Source organism: Denticeps clupeoides, chromosome 9, assembly GCF_900700375.1.
Source record: "Denticeps clupeoides chromosome 9, fDenClu1.1, whole genome shotgun sequence".
Taxonomy (NCBI): domain Eukaryota; kingdom Metazoa; phylum Chordata; class Actinopteri; order Clupeiformes; family Denticipitidae; genus Denticeps; species Denticeps clupeoides.
Window position 1 is genome coordinate 12,511,897 of NC_041715.1, and position 22,384 is coordinate 12,534,280.

Here is a 22,384-nt window from a genome sequence, read left to right on the forward strand (position 1 = left end):
GCTTATACGATCTTCACCGTTACCCCCCACGGAGCCAGAGTTCCCTCCCTGCCGTGCTGCGGCGCTTCCACGGCCACACTCCCGTTCCAGCTCACCTCTGGCCGCCTCATCACCGGCCAAGCGCCTCTGGTCCTCCTCTCCCAGTACGACGACTTGTCCACCCGCTCCAAGCATGCCTGCGAATGCGTCCCCGAACTCGGCCAGTGACACTATGGTTGGTGTAGATGTCAAACTTCGCCCCCCAGAGATTTCCAGTTTTCAGTTTTAAAGTGTTGTAGTTCTGGTCATTCTTTTTTGTGTCATGTAAGCTGCGACTGGCGTACGTTATCACCCATTCTTGTCCCCCTTGTACCTGGGTCAGCACCGCCCCCTAACCCTTGAAGGCTTGAAGGGTGCATTTTCACTTGCCAATAGGCTCTTACCAGGTCCTGGGTGGAGTACCAGGCAGCCTTCTGCAGCCCTCTTAGTGATGCAAGAGAGGGGGTCGGCATCCTTATGGGTCACTGAATTCAACTTCTGGTAGCCCACACAAAACCTCCAGGAGCCATCCTTTTTTTCCACCAGTACCACAGGGGCAGCCCACAGACTTGAACTTGCATTCACCAATCCTCCTTCCAACGTGGATTTGAATGTGGATTTCCTTTGATTGTGATGTTTATGAACTGAATATTGCCAAACACTTGCTTTGCCCCTGACCACTTGGAAAGCTTTGAAGCAGTTGCCTTTGACCCGTCCATGATCCAGACTGCCGTTTTCTCCTATGAATACTCCACGGTGTTACGTCCCTGGACGTATGCTCCCACGTGTTCTGTGTGTTTGGCTGTGTTTTTGCGTCCTGTCCCTTTTAGGTTGACTTCGTGGGAGGAGTTGAGGCCTACCAGCTCCATCTGCCATTGGTCACCTCCACCTATTTAAAGAGACTTCAGATGGTGTTCGGGAGATCCCCCGGGTCTGCTAGGCCCTTACTCTTTTGGGAGGTCCCCACGGTCCACGGAGATCTGCAAGGAGCTCCGTTGGGGATCTCATTCGTGTTTCTTATTGCTTTGAGATCCCTGTTATCCCATCCCTTCCTTAAGGCTGTTTTGATGTTGGTTAGCTGTCCTGAGTCCTCTGTCTTATTGAACCTGTTAGCACACTGTAAATAAACGCACTGTTTGTATCGTTTGTTTGGTTGCATGTGTAACAGTGGACCTCCACCCTTGTCACGTTTCTTAGACCCCTAGACCTAGGAACGTGACAACGGTAACCCGGTTTCCCCCTCCTCCTCCTCTGCCTCATCTCCCAATGTGGAGCTTTCCCCTGGACTGGCCTGCTCCTATGAGTGCCCCTGCTCCGTGCTTTTCCCTTCTCCTTACCTGCTGCTTCTGCTCAATGGCCTCTTCTCGTCCTCCATGTATGACGCGCTCAAAAGTTTGGTCATAATTAGGTGTTTAGCTTCTTGTATTTTATCCCATATCCAGAAACACACTCAGGGAAGAATTCGGTCTTACCACCAGGGGGAGCTATCACTGGAAGGGGGAATTGACGTTAACTCTCGCGGTATTTTCTTTAGATAAAGAAATGCCTGCACGAGCGAACGACACTAACGATTCCTGCCTGTGCTTTCTCTGTTATATACAGGTTAGTATAGTGCACCACTATTTCTAAATAAACCCACTAGGTATAATAGAGAAATTACTCATAAGAGCTGTCGGAAAACGTGACAGGTATCACATGGTTCGGAGTAAAAGTGTAAGACACGTGTAATTCAGTGAAATGGTGGCCGCGCCATGCGCGCTTCTTTGTTCATGTTACTACTGCCAGGTAGATTGAGTGTATTCTTTATGTGTATGTGTACATATGTTAAGACCACTGATGTGCTGTGGGATGGGAAAATACTGGAAAGATTCTGTTCAAGGTGTTTTTGAAAGTAATTATTGCATTTATGTTAAGTAATACTGGTTCGTACTATTATGAAAATGGTTGTTCAGTGGGCTGAAAGCACAAGTATGTGGGTTGATTCTGTAAAAGTGATAGCAGATATTGAACGAATGTAATGTTCGAATATGTATTCCTGTTGAGATTAACATGTGAGAAGACTGAAAACTTAATGTAGTTCAGGAAGTGAGTGTATGTAAATTGTTTGTAAAGTTGAGTGTAAAATCTATTTTTCTTGAGATAAAGAAATGCCTGCACGAGCGAACGACACTAACGATTCCTGCCTGTGCTTTCTCTGTTATATACAGAAACCGCAGACACAAATACACTTTTTTAAATCTGTCACAGTCCCGGGGCACTGGGATCTGTAACACATGCATGTCCACGAGTGTGCCCCTGAACTCCGGCCATGATGGAGTTATATATGATTAATGACCTTTCTTTATTGACTCATCTAATTGTGAGATTATAGGTCTCGCAGTTAGTTATGTTATTACAAACAAACCTATGGCAGCCATTATTTTCTACATATTTTATGTGAATTTCCCTCTGGGATGAATAAAGCATCTATCTATCCATTCATCTTTTAATTTGTACCTCATGTGTAGTACCTCATGTGTAATTATGTACAATAGTCAAGAGAAAATTTACTAATCTGGGATAAATGAATTCTGCACACATGAATTCTGATTTTCACGTGAGAGAAATTCCTCTTCTTTACCACCTTCCCTTTCAGCTTGCGGCCAGGTAAATTATGCTGGTTCCAGCTGTAGGATTTATCAAAACTGACATGCGCTATGCACGGATTGGCACATGATTTGCCATGTCATGGTTTTTCTGGGTCTTCTGGACACTCATTTCTTCAAGGTTACAGTACTCCACATGTGCTCATTCACAGTTTTGATGCCTTCAGTGAGAATCTACCATTTACATTTACGGCATTTATCAGACGCCCTTATCCTGAGCGACTTACAATCAGTAGTTACAGGGACAGTCCCCCCCTGGAGACACTCAGGTTAAGTGTCTTGCGCAGGGACACAATGGTAAGTGGGATTTTCTGGTGTGTTACCCACTAGGCCACTTCCACCCAGAGTTCAGGGGACTGTGGTCATGTAAATGGTCATGAAATTAAAGAAAACACATTGAATGAGAAGGTGTGTCCAAACTTTTGGCCTGTACTGTATGTGCAGGCATCAACTCCCTTTTAAATGGATACACACCAATGTTGACAGACATTTGAAAATTATCGTATTTGTACCATAATTTTACTCTCTGTACAATCATTTTACCTCTTGATTTCATGGTTATTTAATTAGCATGTCAAAGCTTCCACTGCACCCATATGTTTGGACCCGCAGTTGCTGACCCGGTTGCTGTAACCACAGTCCCCTGAACTCTCTCCAGCTATGGCTGCATTTGTGCCGTCCACCACTCATTCTGACAAGTCGGCTTGTTTATGCACAGTCTCATGTGCCTTTACAGCCAATCAATGCATGATGTAACACAAGGTGACGCACAAAGTAAACAACGATGAGGGTTTTAAGCGTGGATTTGCAATGCCAGAAGACGCAAAGAGTAAGCAGACACAACAACTGCCACCAGACTTACAGAAATGAATGGAAGAGAGACACCAGTCCACGTGGTCAAGGCTATACGCTCACACAGATACAGGTGAAATGGACGCACACACACACATGAAACGCTCACACAGATACAGGTGAAATGGACGCACACACACACATGAAACGCTCACACAGATACAGGTGAAATGGACGCACACACACACACACATAAAACGCTCACACAGATACAGGTGAAATGGACGCACACACACACATGAAACGCTCACACAGATACAGGTGAAATGGACGCACACACACACACACACATAAAACGCTCACACAGATACAGGTGAAATGGACGCACACACACACATATGAAATGTTCACACAGATACAGGTGAAATGGACACACACATATGAAACGCTCACATAGATACAGGTGAAATGGACACACACACATATGAAACGCTAACATAGATACATGTGATGGACTCTTATGTAACAAACAAAAATTAAACTTTTCACTATATCCGGAAGTCATTTCAGTATATCCGGAAGGCATTTCACTATATTTGGAAGTCATTTCACTGTATCTGGAAGGTGGTTCTATGGATTCTATTTTGGCGACCCGATTCAAAGCGGTAATGGTATTTGCGCAGTCCAAACCGGGTCGCGCTACCAGCCACAGCACGCCTCCTATAAATATTCAAATCTTTTTCATTTGTTCTTTACTTAGCTCATGGAGCCATGGTGGCCTAGCGGTTAAGGAAGTGGCCAGGTAATCAGAAGGTTGCTATTTTCGAATCCCGATTCGCCAAGGTGCCACTGAGCAAAGCACCATCCCCACACACTGCTTCACGGGCGCCTTTCATAGCTGCCCACTGCTCACCAAGTGTGATGGTTAAATGTAGAGGACACATTTCATTGTGTGCACCGTGTGCTGTGCTGCTGTGTATCACAATGACATTCACTTTACTTTATATGGGCCTTTAACACAGTTTAAGTTTAATTTTTGTTTGTTAAAAAAAGAGTCCTTTTCACCTGTGTCTGTTTGAGCGTTTCATATGTGTGTGCGAGTTTTCAGTAGTATAAATGCATGCTTGTCAGATTCATATGTGAATGTGTGTGTGTTTCACATGTGTTTGTGTAACAAAAGTCTGAAATATTTCCTAAACGGCCCCTCATAGTAAAGACTCATCCTACACTCCACACAGGTAGAGGCGCTGTTCAGCACAGACGTGGATTTTTCAAACGTTCTGTAGTTAAAACTTGCGTTATACACTCTGTCAATAATAATATATGTTATGGAACATTTTCTGAGCAATGTCAGAATGGAAATTGCATGTGCACAATAATTATTTTAATTTTAAGATGCTGTTAAGATATTGCAACATTTAGGATCTAGGACCACTGATGCCATTGAGCCCATTGAGACATACTGTATGTGATTTTGGGCTATATAAGAAATAAATGTTGTTGTTGTTGTTGATGCACAGTCCATAGAAGTCATGCCATCTGAAGTAACCATCTGACTGAGATCACAGACATGTTCAACTTCATATCATATCCTTGTTCATATAGATGACTGGTAATCTTCAGACATCCTTGTTCATAGGGACCAGGGCCTCACAACCAGATAAACATGCAGCTTATGTCTATACATACATACTTAATTAATTGCATTTTAAAATTTAAACCCAGCTACAGTTCCAATGTGTTCACCAAACTGCAGTGTGTCAATCATTGTTTATCTCTGGCAATAATAAAAAGGTTTCACTTAAAAGTTGGATGGTAGTAGCCTAGTGGGTAACACACTCGCCTATGAACCAGAAGACCCGGGTCCCACTTACTACCATTGTGTCCCTGAGCAAGACACTTAACCCTAAGTTGCTCCAGGGAGACTGTCTTGTAAGTCGCTCTGGATAAGGGCGTCTGATAAATGCTGTAAAATGTAAAAATGTAAATGGATGATCACACGACAAAATTCTGTTTGCTTACTGCACCGGGTGGGTTTTACATTTATTGAAAGATACGCGTCGGTTTGCACTGAGCTGCCATGCAAAAGCATTCTGCATCTGTATCTGCACAGAATGCAAAAGTGGCCCTGGGGGGGACTGGGGGACGCGTGATGTCATATGGCGGAAGACGCATGTTGAGTGCAGCTCCGACGTCTGACAGCTCGCTGAAACAGAGAAGGGGAAGGGGGAAAGGGTGCCAGAGGAGAAACGGCTCAGGCTACAAACAACGACGTAAAAACGGACAGGGGGGCATAATTCGGCAGCCGGCGCGTCCGAAAGAGGAGATGTTCTTTATCTGGTGAGCCTCTACGTCGTGGATGTGGCCATGAATCCGGCCGAGCAGACGGTGACATGGCTCATCACGCTCGGTGTGCTGGAGTCGCCGAAGAAGAACATCTCGGATCCCGAAGCCTTTCTGCTGGCGTCGCTGAGAGATGGGGTTGTCCTCTGCAGGCTGATGGAGCGTCTGCGCCCGGGCGCCGCCGACAAGGTGAGGGCATCCCCGTCCACACGAGGCCGTAACATTACGCCTGTAATTCACCCAGCGGTGATGAATTTTTCAGAGCAGGACGCGAGCCTGTTTTTATTATCCCACATCGGCCGGCGATGGCGCGCCTTGACTGGCCGCTGTGGCCCGCCGGCGTTCTGCGTAAATACGCGCGGCAGCAATATGGGACGGTGCGATCGATGGAAAATTATATATATATATATATATATATATATATATATATATACACACACACACACACACACACACACACACACATATGAAATGGCTGTTTGGGGAGCTTGTTATGGGGTGTCGGTGAACACATTGATAACACGGGGTGCGAATTCCCTTTCAAACCGCACCTCACTGGTCAAACGTGGCATAGGTAGTTGCGGATCGGGTCGCTTTGCATATGAAAGCGGGACGCTGGACACACAGATGCGGGGCGCCATTGACAGCCGAGCGGCAGGACATGGGGAGCGCTCGTCCGTTTTAAAGGAGCAGCGTGGTTTATTTATTTTTCAACCTTCCGCAAGGCTGTGGGGCTGGAATTGCCCATTACGATTCTTCATGTCACACGACGCACAGCGCCATAGATATGTGGAATAGAAATAAAATGGAAACCTGTACAAATTGACAGATGGATGCGATTAATGCGGCGTTGAACGAGTTGTAATACGTCTATTAATAAGTCATAACATTAATGATTAATAATATGAATGAGGAATGGTCGTGCTTATTTTCTTAAGTATCTATTAAGGAAATTTTAAGATAGTCCTGTGTATACACTGAATAAGACTATGATTACCAAGATGCAGTACGATGTACACACACTGTTTTGACAATTCCAATATTTATATATCAATCTGATATTTAAGCACTTCATCACCGCAATCATGATAATTTGATAATTCTACTTGATTTGTCAGATCCTTGAAAACATGCAAGTGTTTGGACCAAGCCTGCAGATGCACAGTGCATTATAAAACTAAAGTAACAATATACAAATCTATACACCGCGAGCATGACAATATGTGCAGATGAAGAATTTAAAAAAAAAAGCCGGAAGAGGTGCACGTTGCGCCGAGGAATTAATTAAAGATCACAAAGCGCGATGTTGCGGCTTTAAACGAGGCGTCGTCGTCGTCATTCTCCCCGGACGCTCCGCAGCGACGCCGCGGCCGCCAGGAACCTCGTCACCGACGTCACTTCCTCTGCGCGCGCGCATTACCCTCGTTGCCAAGTTCAAATGATACACGCGAAATGAACTCCGCTGATTATAAACATTCACAGTCGCGTCTTGTGGATTAAAAAAAACTTATTTTAGTGCATTCACACATGTATAGCAGTTTAAATAGTCACTGGCAGATTACCCCCATTCGGTGCCACCGTTTTATTAAATTTTACGTACACGTCGGTGGCTATTAAAAAAACACACACAGTATTTTGAAACAAATGGCTGTTTCGTTTGCTCCGTGTGATCCTCGGCGTTGTTGCTGGGCTCATTTTAGGGAACCGACTCGCCATGCCCCTCTGTTCTCGTGGACCCGGCTTGCGCGATCCTCTCGCTGGATCTGGCAACCCGAGACGGGGCTTCCAGCGCCCGACTGGCCGCCTGCGGGAGATGTGCTCGGGATGCGCGCCTCCGCCCGGGTTTACTCTGCGGCTCCTCTCCGTTTCTTTTTTATTTATTTATCTTTTCCTGCCGCTCTTCGTGTCGTTGTAGAGCCACAGAGCCCCGTCCCTCCCCGCAACACTCGTTCTGTTGTTTCTCCAGGTCTACCAAGAACCGAAGAACGACTCCGAGTGCTTGAGCAACATCCGGGAGTTCCTGAAAGGCTGCAGTTCGTTTCGTGTCGAGGTAAGACGACGGAACTCCTCTCGTCTTTTTTCGTTGTCCTGTGTGTGTTGAAGCTACACAAAGTCCGGCTGCAAGTCCGCGGCCTCGTTTTTGACAGAAGTTGCGTCCGCAGCGCAGCTTGCGGACAAGCCGCCCAACAAAGGATGCGGAGGACTGGTGGCGACCAGAACCGGCGGAACCGGACACGAAACAGCGTCATGTCTGTCGCCGGACTGGACGCGAAGTCCCTGCGGGCTCCTCCCGAACTCCGGCGGCCGTTCTGCCACTCTGTCGTCCCCGGGCCCGGACGAGTGGCTCGGCTTTGTCTGCGCGGCATTGTCCGTGTTCCTTCGGTAAATCCTGACGATCGCGGCCGCAGGCCGTGTCCCGGTCCCGGAGGGCCGCGGGACGGACCGTGCTGTCCAGGCGGCAGGTAGCGCGGGTTCAACCACACCGATCCAGTTTTATTAGGACAGAACTGGGTTGTGCGCGGTTCTGGTTCACGATCGATCTGCTGAGGCCGGGTTTACTTTATTCCACAGAAATGAACAGCTTCTGTGTTTCTTTAAAGGTCCCCAACGGTTTACTAATGCAAAGAGTAAATGCCCAAGAACTTTGTTGAACAGTGATCAAATGTCCTTTTTCTCCATCCACTCCATAAGCACATAGTTTTTAGGTGGATAAATATGTTTAAAATGGGAAAACTTGGAATTCAGGAGCATTAAAATGGAGAAACCCTGAGTGACACTCAGGGTTAAGTGTCTTGCTCAGGGACACAATGGTAGTAAGTGGGGTTTGAACCATGGACTTCTGGTTCATAGGCGAGTGTGTTACCCACTTGGCTACTGTCACCCCATACGCGTAACCGGTTCAAATCACGAACCACCAAGGTACCGTCCCCACACTAGGCGCCTTTCATGGCTGCCTGCTGCTCACAATAGGTAATGTGTTGTGTGCGCCATTTGCAGTGTTTTGCTGTGCATCACGTTGACAAAAACTAACCACTTTAAATCACTTTTACTTTGCATACAAAGCTGAAGTTGTAAATGTATAAAACAGGAGGTGGACTGGACTTGTCACAGTTGGGACTTGTGCATCGTTACAAGAATCAGACTTTGGCTTAAAATTGCCTGAACTTGGGCTGGCCAATATGGCGCAAGTGAGCGCGAAACCACCATTCATTGCCGCTGCTGTGCTCCCTGCACGGCATACGCGCCTACCATGGAGCACCGACGAGCACTGAGCGTGCAGTCACAGTGGAAATGAGCAGGAAAAGACTCACTCTGGTTGGCAGTCGTCGCAGTTGAGAACCTATGCCCAAAACGGATCATGTTCGTAGAATTGCACAGCTCTAGATGCTGTGGAACGGTTGCAGTTTTTCTTGAAAACAAACCAAAAAACTTTTCTTCTGTCACATAGAATCCATGCCTGTTTTGTGGAATTGAGAAAATGTCAAAACAGAAATACGGTTTTGTGTTTCTTTAAAGGTCCCCAACGGTTTACTAATGCAAAGAGTAAATGCCCAAGAACTTTGTTGAACAGTGATTAAATGTTCTTTTTCTCCATCCATTCCATAATCACATAGTTTTTAGGTGAATAAATATGTTTAGAATGGGAAAACTCTTGTCTGAGTGCTTTTAAAGCTCCTCTTTTGGTTGTCATTTTATTGTTCTGCATATAATACACAGTATATTGTCTGCAAAAAGTATGACATTTGAAGCAGCAGCTGAATATAATTAATTCAAACACCACTTTAATTTGGACTCTTAAAGATGAAAGAAATTAAAGATTAAAATGCAGCGCTGTGCCTTGAATGCAGGCCGATTGGCTGCAATAATTGATATTTAAGATAAGTAAGAAACAAAACCAAAAAAAACCCTGAAAAGATAAAGCCATAAATTCTTTCCATCCCCACCCCGAATGTATTTTCAGCCATTCTGAAAGAAGGAGTCGTTCTGTGTCGTTCTTTTTGCCCCACCCATTATTCTTTATTTCTCCTTCCTCGCTTGGCTGGAGAGCTGCTGACTGTCCCAGGCCCAGCTGTGACGTCTGTGGACAAGACCCTCTTTGTTGTCAATGGAGCTCTAGTTTGGAGGAGCAGTCTTACCGCCTGGCATGATGGCGGACGTGTAACCGTCAGACCGGAGCGATGATCGGTTTGGCTGCTTGACATTCGTTTCAGGGCTGAGGCGTTAGTCAGAATAGAATCACTACTATTAGAAACTAGTAGCGATTGAGCTTTCTTTTCATTTTTGCACTGGAGTACATTGTGAAAAGTCTTCTTGTTCACTTGTCACCTCCGTGTGTGCAGTGTCACACATTGCATGAATGCTGTGTGTAATTACGCAGGTACCACAAGTACTTTTCGTTGGGGTTTGGAAAATTAGACGCTGCTTTAGAAAGCAATGGGATACAGTTAAAGTAAAAACACCGTTTTCCCCATGCAATGTTCTGAGGCAAAAAAGCTGTAACGTCACACCTTTCCACTCGTCTGGGTGAATCTTGGTAGGGGAACATTCAAATCCCTTTTCTGACTAGATTAGATGTCTACAGTGTCGTTTATTCAGAGACTTGAGCAAAGTTGTAAGTACACCAGCTGAATGAGGAGGTGTTGCTTCTCTATTGTATATATACAATAATTGGAAGTACACAACATGGTGAAACGGAAGAATTAAGGGACGATTCAGTGCTAAGAATGGAAGCGAGCGCTGTTAATCATCGTGTTTGGAACCCTTGTCTGATACATCTTCTGTGTGCGATGTTAGGTCCTCTTCTCCATGCCAAGTATGCCAAGTATGATCAGTTCTTTTCACAGAAACGCTGGAGCATGTTCATTAAACGCAATCGCGGTCTTTCTGGGACGGCATGTTGCTGACACACACACACCCACCCACACACACGTACATTTAGCTGTTTTCTCTGGGGGCGTACCTTTAATCAGAGCGGAAAGGAAAAGCGGAGCGGAGCGGACAACTCGCTTCGTCAGGCCGCTGCAGCCAGGGCAGCGTAAAGAGTTTTATTCTGCACACCAACAATACATGAAACGGGATTTTGATTTACTCGTTGTCACAATGTACAGTCTCAGTACAAAAGAACAAAATGGTACACACTTCATATGTGAACATTTGTGTGAAGCTGCTTTCTTTGTCCTCCGGATTAACGTAAAAATAAATAACAAATAAACTTGGATATAAAACAACATGACTTACATAATTTCTATTGACTGCAATTGTTTACATTTACTGAAGTATTATTTTTTTATAAATAGGTATGAATGTGCTTGGCTCTTGATTTTCTTGGCTCTCACCACATTTATCACTGTGAGGCAAATGTATGTATGTGCATTTGCTGAGATGTATTTTTGTGAAAATGTTCATCCCTTCTGCCTCTTGTGAAGTAGTTGTTAATGGATGTTTTTTATTTTTTTATATTATTCTCATGTATTTGTTTCATGTCCGTGTAGAGTCAGATTGCTCAGCTTCTCGCTCTCCTTCTCTCTGTCTAGCCTTTTGAGGCCACTGACCTCCTCCAGGCCCATAACTTTAACAAGGTTCTGCTCTCTCTGGTGGCTCTGAACAAAGTGACCGCAGGTGAGGCCTGGGTGCAGCAACTACTGAAAGCTGAAGTCCGCCGCGGTGCCCTGTGATGGTTTTTTAGCACTGCTCTGTGTGCCTGTGCAGATATCGGTGTTGGCAGCGACTCTGTATGCACTCACCATTCTTCCGCTCACCGTATCAAGTCCTTTGAGTCTCTGGTCTCCCAGTCTTCACTTGGACGCTCCTCCAAGCTCCTCCATAACCAGTTTCGTAGTCTGGTATGTACGTTACTATGAACAGCGGGTGGGAGTACTTCACCGATTTCTTGATGACGTGGAGGAGGATGATCGGATCTGTATGTTTCCTGCAGGACATGTCAGAGAACAGCAGTGCCCAGCTGGTGGTGAAAGCTCGCTTCAACTTCCAGCAGACCAATGAGGATGAACTTTCCTTCAGCAAGGGTGACATCATTCATGTCACCCGGACTGAGGACGGGGGTTGGTGGGAGGGCACCCTGAGTGGCAAAACTGGCTGGTTCCCCAGCAATTACGTTCGAGAGGTCAAAGGTTGCGGTATGTTGCTTTTATTTAGGAATAATGCTCTTATTATGAAGCTGGTCATGATTGTTGTTTTTCTGTAGATCTGACATTTTGGTTGTAATCTAAATATACAACACCCTAACACAACAGATCAACCAAGATTTCAACTGAAAGTTTTTTTCTGATCTGACAGATAAGCCGGTGTCTCCTAAATCTGGAACTTTGAAAAGTCCCCCAAAAGGTTTTGACACAACTGCCATCAGCAAGACGTACTACAACCTGGTGAGAACAGAGCCTCTTTATCAGATGTGAATCTGAGCAGGTTACCTTGTCCAACCTGTAATTAGTGTTACTGTCTACGTTTCGGTTTATCTTCTAATTATCTTGAGTGCAGTGGGCACCTTGTCCCACTAAACAGCTATTTGGGAATTAATTTTTTTTGTTCTATAGTGGGGAAAATTTGATCAAAATCCTGTCACCTCACCAATTTTGAATGGACATCTGAATTCCTAGTAATTGTAGAAGTCATTATAATATATACTATAATATAATATATACTTCAGGGTCATTTACAAATATTCTTGTTTTCCATGAAAAAAAAAACAGAGATCGAGTTACCAGATTAAGTAATTACTTTCATTACTTTAATTACAAGGCGTACTACCTTCCACTGAGGTGCCACTAAGCAAAGTACCGTCCCCACACACTGCTCCCCGGGCGCCTGTCATGGCTGCCCACTGCTCACCAAGGGTGATGCTTAAAAGCAGAGGACACATTTTGTTGTGTCACCGTGTGCTGTGCTGCAGTGTTTCACAATAACTTTCACTTCATTACAGAAATAATAAAAAATACTCACTGACAAAGACACATTTACTTAAGCACCAGGTACTAATTTGAAAAAGGCTAGTTTAATCAGTTGTACCAAGATTATTAGAAAACTCTTTTGCAATTATAAATTTTACATTGGGACATACAATATTGAATACTACATTGTATTGGAACTCAATTATTGTTGCTAATAACAGGCCGATAATCATGAGTTTTGTTAGCTTTTCTCCTTCTTTTGCATTCAAGGCCCTATCAATGCAGTCCTCTGTAAAAGGCTTAGATGTTAAAAGGAAAAATTGGTGCCCAGAGGTAGCACAGGACATTTTGAAGGATCTGGCCTAGTTTGTCTCTTTTATAAAGCTTCTCTCTGCTCCTGGACATAGTATTTCTCTTGATGTCCCTGGTGGCCCCTAAGCCACAGTCATTTCTCAAAAGAATGTCCACAGGCAATTGTTTTTTCACACTGAGCATTTACTACTCGGATGTTTCCAGAGACCTTTTTCCAAAACCATAGATCCTGCTGTTAAAATGCTCCAAATATTATGAGCCTAATCTGGTTGGTTAGGCTCATAATAATAATTGGTTCTGTACGGAACAGATCTGATTGGTTTCCTGGTTGGCATATGCTTAATTGTTAGGTCAAGTCTTGAATATGCACAAAAAAGGGCTTATCAGAACAGCGAGTTCCCTCTGGGTCTTTCAAGCACCCAGTAAGCTATTTATGGCATACACAACGGAGCAGTGCACAGGAGTACAGCAGGGGACCACTCATTACACAACAGTGGAGAGAGAGTCTAGCCACTAAGCCCTGTCGTTGCGATTATATGTACTAATGAATGTAGAGCTGATACAGAGTGCAGGAAAAGCAATTGTTGTATGTAACATAACAGAAATAATAAAATAAATAAAATGCCAGTAACCCGTCTTCCACCATCACATGCAGTGATCAGTTGCCCACCCTATAAAGTTTATGGATGTTGATTTTTAAAGAAGAAAACTATTTTTGACCTTTTTCAAAGCTAAATATATTTAACGGCTGAATGTGTTCACTGGATGTGTTCTTTGAGTACAACATTCTTTTGTTCTAAAATGACCAACCTCATCCAAAAATAGACAGTTCTTGATGTTCATTTGCATGTAAAATGGAACATCACTCTGTTTCTCCGTGCAGGTGCTGCAGAACATTCTAGAGACCGAGACGGAATACTCCAAAGATCTTCAGAACCTCTTGTCCAATTACTTGAGACCTCTGCAGAGTACAGAGAAGTACGTTCAGTTGCCATGGACACGGGAAGGCTCCCTTATTGGCTTGATGCATTATTTCATACACCTGACTTCTCTCATGCCGAGAGGTCGGCAACCATTAAGAGCCATTTGGACCTGGTTTCCATAAAAGAGAAAGCACCGGGAGCCGCAAAATCCTTTTACATGTAAAATGAAGCTAACACTGCAAATATTATTTTAATTTTTTATGCTATGTAGTTATGCAAAGAAAATAGTTGCGGATGGGTCAGGGGCTGAACACTGCCAGAACGGCATTTTTTTTTAAATAGTACGAATATGAGACGTAACTAATGTTTAATCACCCAGACCACTGTAAAAACCCAGCCAGACATGTCTGGAGAAAATAGGAGATCTGGTCACCCTCACTTAGGGGCACAACTCACTCATCAGTTTAAAAAAACATATGCAAATCACACTAAATATTACAAACTGTTCTGATTGAAAACTGTTTTGTTGTTGTTGTTGTTGTTGTTCTTCTTCTTCTTCTTATTATTATTAGCTCTTTTTAAACATTTGGCAAGTCATTCTGGGTCTGCACTAAACATTTAATTGAGATGTTTCAACCCTTTGATTCTGTTTCCTCAAGACTGAACAGTTCAGACATTAGCATCATAATGGGCAACCTGGAGATGGTCAGCAGTTTCCAGCAGACCCTTGTCCAGTCACTGGAGGAGTGCTCCAGGTAACAGCCAGCTACCTTGGGTTGACCTGCTGTGGTTCATGTGGCGTAGTAAAGATTCAAATGTGTCCTGTAAAAAAAAAATGTAAAAATGTACCCAGATAGAAGGTAAAGGTTTTTGGTTTTGTTAATCCCAAAATATGTGAGGACGGTCTTGCAATGTGTCATGTGAGAAAAATACTTGGATGCATCAGTTAATTTATTGGTAGCATGTATGGATATAATTGATACACCTCTTATGTCAGTATTTACATTTTTTGGTCCACTCATCCACACACATTTGGCTGTCCTGTGTTTTGCAGACTCCCAGAGGTGCAACAAAAGGTCGGCGGGTTTTTCCTTAACCTCATGCCGCAAATGAGGACCCTATATGTGAGTTACTGCTCCAACCACCCCTCAGCTGTCAACGTGCTCACAGAACACAGGTACGGCAAATTATTTTGTCAATTAAGATGTGGGGGCGAATTGTTGAATTGCTTTAAAGGGGAGGAAATGAGGTCACTTTTTTTCTTAATAGACCCAATTTAGGGCAGGGGCCCTGATGTTTTGGCTTGTGTACACTATTTCAACCTTTGATTTAAACTGGTTTAATCTCCTTGGTTTAGTACATTCAGATATTAAAAACAGTTACTGAATGTCCCATCAATGGCACTGATTGCTGACGTCTTAAGGGCTTAAACTATTTTTGAAATAAAGCTACATCTCTATTAATTGTCTTATTTCATAGTCATATGGTTTATAAATAAAAATGAACAGGAAAATGTTAGGAAAGTTTCCTCCTCACCGTTCCTGAAGGTGAAAATGGTACACGGTGGTAACATCATGCCTTTCTCTCTTAAGCGAGGTCCTGAGTGAGTTTATGGAGGGCAAAGGAGCCAGCAGTCCAGGCATCCTCACACTGACCACAGGGCTCAGTAAGCCCTTCATGAGGCTTGACAAATACCCCAACCTGCTTAAAGAGCTGGAGCGCCACATGGAGGTATGGCTCTTTGAGGCTCAATGAAGGAATGGATGAGTGTTGTGTGATCTGACACGTGCTGTTTTTGTCAGGAGGGTCATCCTGACCGGATGGAAATTCAGAGGTGCATGACTACTTTCAAGAACCTCTCGGTGAGTCCGCATCAGCCTTGCGCCATTTTTTTGCAGTTTGTATATGGCAGACAGGTGTGCGTGTTTCCATGGCAACGTCTTTATTTATTTATTTTGACAACAGCTGCAGTGCCAGGAGGTTCGAAAGAGGAAGGAACTGGAGCTGCAGATCCTGACTGAGACAATCCGGCTGTGGGAGGGGGAGGACATCCACACGCTGGGCTCTGTGCTGTACATGAGTCAGGCCATGGTGCAGAGCCACAGCGCTGAGGTCTGGCAAATGTGTATTTCTCACATTTTCATAAGGGTGTCATTTGTCATTGTCCATATTTATTGTGGTCATAATCATATAATCATGGTAATGATATTAAGGACGACTTAATAGTTAAATGCACATGAAATGTTGTTGTCATGTAGCTCTTTAGTAAGAGAGGCTGGTATAAGAGTGTTTCAACACAATGCTTTGGAAATTAGAGTTACAGTGCTTGAAATTTATTGCAAATGTATTTATTGTATATATTGCCAATTTAGGTCTGCTGAATAATGGGTAGGATGTTTCTGTAATTGTATTTGCTGTGATGCAACACTGCTCTTATGCGTGACTCTGTTTTAGGAGAGACTTGAGCGTTACCTCCTGCTGTTTCCTCATGTTTTGCTCATTCTGTCTGCCAGTCCAAGGATGAGTGGCTTCATATACCAGGTCAGCGCTTCAAACAAACGAGGGGGATTTTTTATTTTATTTTATTCCCCCCCCCAGTAACAAAAGAGCTTTGCTTTTGTTCAATTTTGTTCTCTTCAGGGGAAGCTTCCTTTGACTGGGATGACTGTAACCAAACAGGAGGACTGTGAAAACTTTAAAAATGCTTTTGAGCTGTCTGGTAAGGCACGTTTCACACTACAGAACAAAGTATCATTATAACAGGCTTATGAGAATCCAATTCATTCTCCACACGGCAGTAAATACATAAGCGTAAATTTTGCTTCTAAAATCAGTTCAGTTTTGAAGCCATTCGGGAACATAGGGAGGTAGTAGCCTAGTGGGTAACACACCTGCCTACGAACCGGAAAACTTACTACCATTTGTGTCCCTGAGCAAGACACTTAACCCTAAGTTGCTACAGGGGGACTGTCCCTGTAACTAATGTAAGTCGCTCTGGATAAGGGCGGGAATGCTGTAAATGTAAATGGAGCACTGTTTTTTTTTAGGAACAGTCATCTGTGTTGAGGTTTCAGACCTTTTTTTTTGTGGTTTGCAGGCACTATGTTTGAGAAGATCCAGGTTGTGTGCTTCAACCAGCAGGATCTGCAGGACTGGCTGGAGCATCTCACCCGTCAGACCAAACACACCACCATGACCGCACCAAGCCTCAAACCACTTACTGTCCCCTGCCACACGGTTTGTTCCGGCTCAGCCTTCACATACCACTTTATCTTGATTTGGAAATTCTCTGCAAATTAACAGGATTGTAGGAATTTATGGGTCAAAGGAACTTAAAGGTTTTATGTCTGTCTTTACTCTGTCATTTGTATTGTGCATCTCTTTCTGTGTTTTGTTCAATAAATCCAACATTGTCCCACAGCTTCCATCCCATCCTCTCACGCCATCCAGACATTCAGAGGACCGGGGTTTGACTGTGGCGCCTGCGTACCACACTCTACCGCACCCCTCCTCACATGGAGCACCACACAGCACCATGATGTGGGGTCCTCTGGAGCCGCCCAAGACCCAAAAGCCCTGGACCCTGAGCTGCCTGCGTCCTGCACCCCCACTCCGCCCTTCTGCTGCTCTCTGCTACAAAGAGGTACAGTCGTCAGTGGCCTTTACTTTCTTCAGAATGATTGTACTGAATTTTCTTGCCTTTTTTATATTTCTTGGAGTTTTCTTTCTTTCTTAGGACCTCAGTAAAAGCCCCAAAAGCATGAAGAAGCTGCTGCCTAAACGAAAGCCTGAGCGAAAGCCGTCCGATGAGGAATTTGCACTGAGGAAGAGTATGTTTGCTTATTCTGCATTTACACTGCACACCTTTAGCAGAATATGTTTTTTTCATATTCAGACCCAGCTCCGTCGCTCATAAGATGGCCATTACACTCGTGTTTTACCATTGAGTCACACTGGACCAATCAAATCACATAAATTTGTGGACAAGATGAACACTGAATAGAAAAAAAACATGTGAAATGAATCAGTATTTTAATTAAAACAACAAATTAAATGGGAAATCAGTATATAGTGCTTATTAAAACAGCCCTTCTGGAGGAGCTGTGCTGCTGAAATAAACCCCCTCAGTTACGGAGGTTTTCATCGCCATGGTGTTTAGAGGTATCGTTACAGTGGGCGGTGCAGTGAAAGTGATTACTGTGGTGGCAGTGACATCATTCACACCGGGGAAGCAGGAGCAGAGTGAGAGGATAACCACACTAGGCACTCAACTTGCAATTTGATGCACGGTTCATGTTTTTAACACAATTCACAGTTGAGCCGAAGACAAATTTTTGGTGAATTTTATTTTGCCAAATATGAGTTGATAATTATAGCCCTTTGCACCCTTTGTGTGCAGTTTTATTGTTTTCGCACGGCTATAACTGCAAGATACAATTATTTTTCTCTACTGGGTTTAATTGTCAGACATTAATCATGGCGTAGCTTCACATCCCTGTACCACATTGAAAACTGACCCTTGAAATCCTTGTCTTTTGAGGTACCTCTGCTCTGGAGGAGGACGCTCAGATTCTGAAGGTGATTGAGGCCTACTGCACAAGTGCCAAGACCAGACAGACTCTTAACTCAAGTAAGGCCACAGTTCTGTGCTCATAAGCAACGTTTTCAATCTGACCCCACTTCCTGTTTGCTCGCAGCTATTGTCTCTGGACAGTAGCGTCTGTTTTAACCGTACTCTGCCTTGCCCTCTTTTAACAGTGTTCTCTTCTTTTTCTCTCCACTTTTACATCATCCCCCCCATTTTGTTCACTGTTTTAATTGCTTTCATATTGTTGGGACTGTTAAATTTTTGCCATTGTTTCTTTCTCCCTTCATCATTCTCTATATCTATAATTTGGCACATCTTTACGTTTCCCATGGTTCAACACCCCAACCCTCCCTCCATAAATGGGTATTTTGCCACTTCCATCATTTAGCATGGCAAGGCACTGACCTCATGCACAACCATGTGCTGGACCAGTCCAGCGCGGACTCTCTTGGCCGCCGTAGCAGCGTATCACGCCCAGAGGGCTCGGACCTGTCCGAAGACTCTGACTATGACACTATATGGACGGCCCATAGTTACAGGATGGGTCCCATCACCCGTAAGAGCTGCAGCTCGTATATCTCGCACCAGAACTAAACGTCAGCACACCTATGTTTCCTCCATTCTATTTATTTATTTATAGTTTTTTTACACCTACATGTACGTATTTACAGATCCTACAGTGTCTATGTATTTTATTTATTAATATTTTGTTATTTATTTATTTAATACTCCCTGTTTGTGCTCCTGTTGACTTGATTTACTTTTCCCCCCCTTGTATTTACTTCATTCAGGGCTGGGCATTATCACGGCACTCATGAATTTAACTACATCGAACAAACAAAATGAATTATTTTTCTGCAATTCAATACAAACAGGGTTTTGGAATTTGGTATATTTATTATTAAACCCCTCTATTATTGTGCAACCCAACACTCTACAATGTAATAAACAATATTAAATGTATAAATGAGAGAAAATAATGAGACCGTTCTCATATTGCCCAGCCTTAATGTCATTATTTGCACTGAAATTCATTCCATTGTGTTTTGGGGAATAAGACTTTGTGATAGCAGTACTGTTGATTACAGAATGAAGGAATGTCCTCTGGAAGTGTTTCAGATTACTCTCCATTTGTAAAACTGTGTGCCTAATCCTGTTCCTGCTCTGTAGCCCGTGTCTCTTTCGCGGTAAACAGCACAGATGTGATGGGTTACTCAAGCCTTGTACTTTTCTGATTTTGGGAAGGTTAACGGTGTCCTGTGAATTTCAAATGGCCCAATGCTGAGCCCATCCTGTTGATGGACCGGCACAGCTATCTTTTATTCTGAGTGGGTCAGTTGATACTACAGGAAGTATTAGAAACGTGCTGCACATGTATTTTCTGTTAATGTTGTCTTTTTTTGTGTATTGTATTTAAAAATTATTTTTGTACATTTTATGGTATTCTTGTTTGTAAGTTTCCTTTCACTTGTGTGTTTGAAAGTTTATAATAGTGTGAAGATTTATGCGGAAATGGTTAGAGTTTTCAGGATATCTTCATGTCAGTGTTGATCCAGATGCTGTGAATTGGTGTAAATTGAAACACGAATCTGAGTGTCTCTTTATGACTGAAACTCCATTCATTTGATGTTTACAAAACTGGTGGAATATTTTGATCCTCTTTATTGTACAAAGTGTTTTATTTGTTGCAACAGCAAAAGAAATGGTCTTGCCAAACGTTCTCAAAGTATTACAGTAAGTAATAAAATGTTCTTCAATGTTGTAAAAAATAAAAGATTTGTGCTTGAGTTTGGTAATGTAATTAAAACCGATAATAATGTGATGGATTCTGTTGTATGGTATATTATATCTATGCTGTGTATGACGTCATCCTTGAAAAGTGATGTTTACAAAATTCAAAAGTAAAATATAATTGAATTGTGTTCAACTCTGAATCTCGTATATTACAGGATATCACAAACATTGTAAAATACATTTTAAATAAATCTTGGAATTTGTTAGATTTGTCTTTTAATGTTTTTATTTCACAGAAGCATTTTTAAAATGCTTTTCAAGTGTTTTTTATTTTTTTATACTTTGTTCAAATTAACCTCTTATTCCGTCTTTTAATATTTTTTCATCTTGAATGTTCCTACTCTGCATGACTAACCTATGTCCTGTTACTCAACCCCTCAGATGTAGGTCTTACCCTTTAAGCACTTCACTTACATTTTGGCCTGAGCAGCAACATTAGCTGAAAACAAATACGGACGCTTTTGTCTTGAAACAGGAGCACAGAGGGACACGGGAGTGCCAGTTCTGTTCCCAGTGGACGAGGAGACCAAGAGCAACGGTCAAGCGATGATTGAGGAGAAGTAAGGCTGGCCTCTGCTCTCATCAATCCATGCCAATAAGTGGAAGCTGTTCTATCTTACTTAAAAACAAAAAACATCTCTTCTCCCAGAAGCCTGGTGGATGTGGTTTATGCCTTGAGAGATGAGGTCCAAGATCTGAAGCAGGTAAGTGGGTGTGAGGCACATTACACACAGAATCTTAATGTCTATTAAAAATACTTCAGTGGCGTGGCTGGGTGCATGCAAGGATGTTGTTGCATGTTCCAAATCAGAGGCTAGCAATCTTATGTACAGAGAGCCTGGTGTGTTTCCATGATTTTTTTTGGGGTAACCAGAAATATAAATATATTCAGTCCTGATATTAATTAGTTAAAAATGAATTAGTCTCCTCAGTTGGTGAATCTTCATGGAAAACCGTTATGACCCTTTCGTACAGAGGATTGTCTACTCCTTTCTAGATAATTTAGTGATTAAACTTATTGCTACAACTTGGAAAATATCTTAATGTCATAATAATAATTATAATTTACATGAGCATGTTTGTAATTAGTTTATCCATTGCTCTGTTCTCCTTGAAGGACAATAAGAAAATAAAAAGATCTCTGGAAGAGGAGCAAAGAGCAAGGAAAGACCTAGAGAAGGTTGTGAGAAAAGTGTTAAAAAATATGAATGACCCTTCCTGGGATGAGACCAACTTATGAGGCCTGTGTTACCAAATGTTTGTTTGTTTGTTTGTTTGTGTGTGTGTGTGTGTGTGCGCGCGCATGCGTGCGTGCTCCATTCGCAAATTCACAAACACATACCTGATGGTTAACAGGAAAACTAATACTACAAGTAATACTGCCTGAGCATGCTGTGTGATTTCCGTTCCCAGTGTTTTAATCCACAGTTTCTCACTCAACAATAAACACTTCAGTAGCTTTCCACACTCTTGTTTTCCTCTGTATGTGTGTGTGTGTGAGGTACTCTGGACACTAAACTAGATTTTTATTCTGTATATTAAGAAGATGTGTTATGGTATCAGTGTCTCATTTGTATTGATAATGACATTACTGTGCATTTTCCACACACTGAGCTCAGGATGATAAGCTTTTTTAAATGGTGCTAATTTCAGCCATGTCAACTTAAAAAGAATGGGGTTTGGGTGTATTTATGAATTTCTGTTTGGTCATGGTTATTGCTTTGAATCCTTGTTAGTGATGTCGTTTTTGAACACCTGCAGAAAAAAACTATTTATTTGACAGGCCAGTCCATCTCATCCATCCACCAGTGACACTGTACATAAAGAAATACTGTAAATAAACTTAATTGCTTTTGTCTTATTTGGTTTTGAAGTGTATTTTAGATGAAGACTGTGGTTCTTGCATTTTACACAATTACATATTCATGTTCTTTATCGAAGTGGGGCATATCCATGTCTCTTGTTCCTGATAATCTAAGCAAACTTACAAATGGAACGACTACAGGGTTGCATGCATTAGTGGAGGGATATTCATGATGACATTTTGCAGGAGATAATGAC

General features: G+C 42.9%; 1 protein-coding gene across 3 annotated transcripts; it reads left to right on the plus strand.

Annotated features, from left to right (window-relative positions):
• Positions 1–5,609: 5,609 nt before the first annotated feature.
• Positions 5,610–22,184, plus strand: arhgef7a (Rho guanine nucleotide exchange factor (GEF) 7a). 3 transcript variants are annotated; one of them, XM_028991499.1, is made up of 22 exons: positions 5,610–5,987; positions 7,765–7,848; positions 11,333–11,417; positions 11,508–11,641; positions 11,734–11,935; positions 12,096–12,184; positions 13,902–13,996; positions 14,601–14,696; positions 14,996–15,118; positions 15,534–15,672; positions 15,744–15,803; positions 15,907–16,053; positions 16,396–16,482; positions 16,582–16,660; positions 17,039–17,178; positions 17,363–17,584; positions 17,678–17,771; positions 18,482–18,571; positions 18,918–19,091; positions 20,802–20,883; positions 20,973–21,027; positions 21,441–22,184. In XM_028991499.1, exons 1-22 carry the CDS (start codon positions 5,823–5,825, stop codon positions 21,561–21,563), a joined length of 2,565 nt encoding a protein of 854 aa, XP_028847332.1. In that variant the 5' UTR covers positions 5,610–5,822; the 3' UTR covers positions 21,564–22,184. The 3 variants fall into 3 exon arrangements, with proteins under 3 accessions (XP_028847332.1, XP_028847330.1, XP_028847331.1); XM_028991497.1 differs by lacking the exon at positions 18,918–19,091 and having other exon boundaries at positions 5,823–5,987; positions 20,799–20,883; XM_028991498.1 differs by lacking the exons at positions 20,802–20,883; positions 20,973–21,027; positions 21,441–22,184 and having other exon boundaries at positions 5,823–5,987; positions 18,918–20,351.
• Positions 22,185–22,384: the final 200 nt, after the last annotated feature.

Excerpts from the sequence above, each read along its gene's own strand:
- arhgef7a (XM_028991499.1), top strand. The coding sequence starts at position 5,823 with ATGAATCCGGCCGAGCAGACGGTGACATGGCTCATCACGCTCGGTGTG. Across the intron at positions 7,849-11,332 it reads GCAGTTCGTTTCGTGTCGAG|CCTTTTGAGGCCACTGACCT; the intron begins GTAAGACGACGG and ends CTCTCTGTCTAG. Across the intron at positions 15,119-15,533 it reads AACGTGCTCACAGAACACAG|CGAGGTCCTGAGTGAGTTTA; the intron begins GTACGGCAAATT and ends TTCTCTCTTAAG.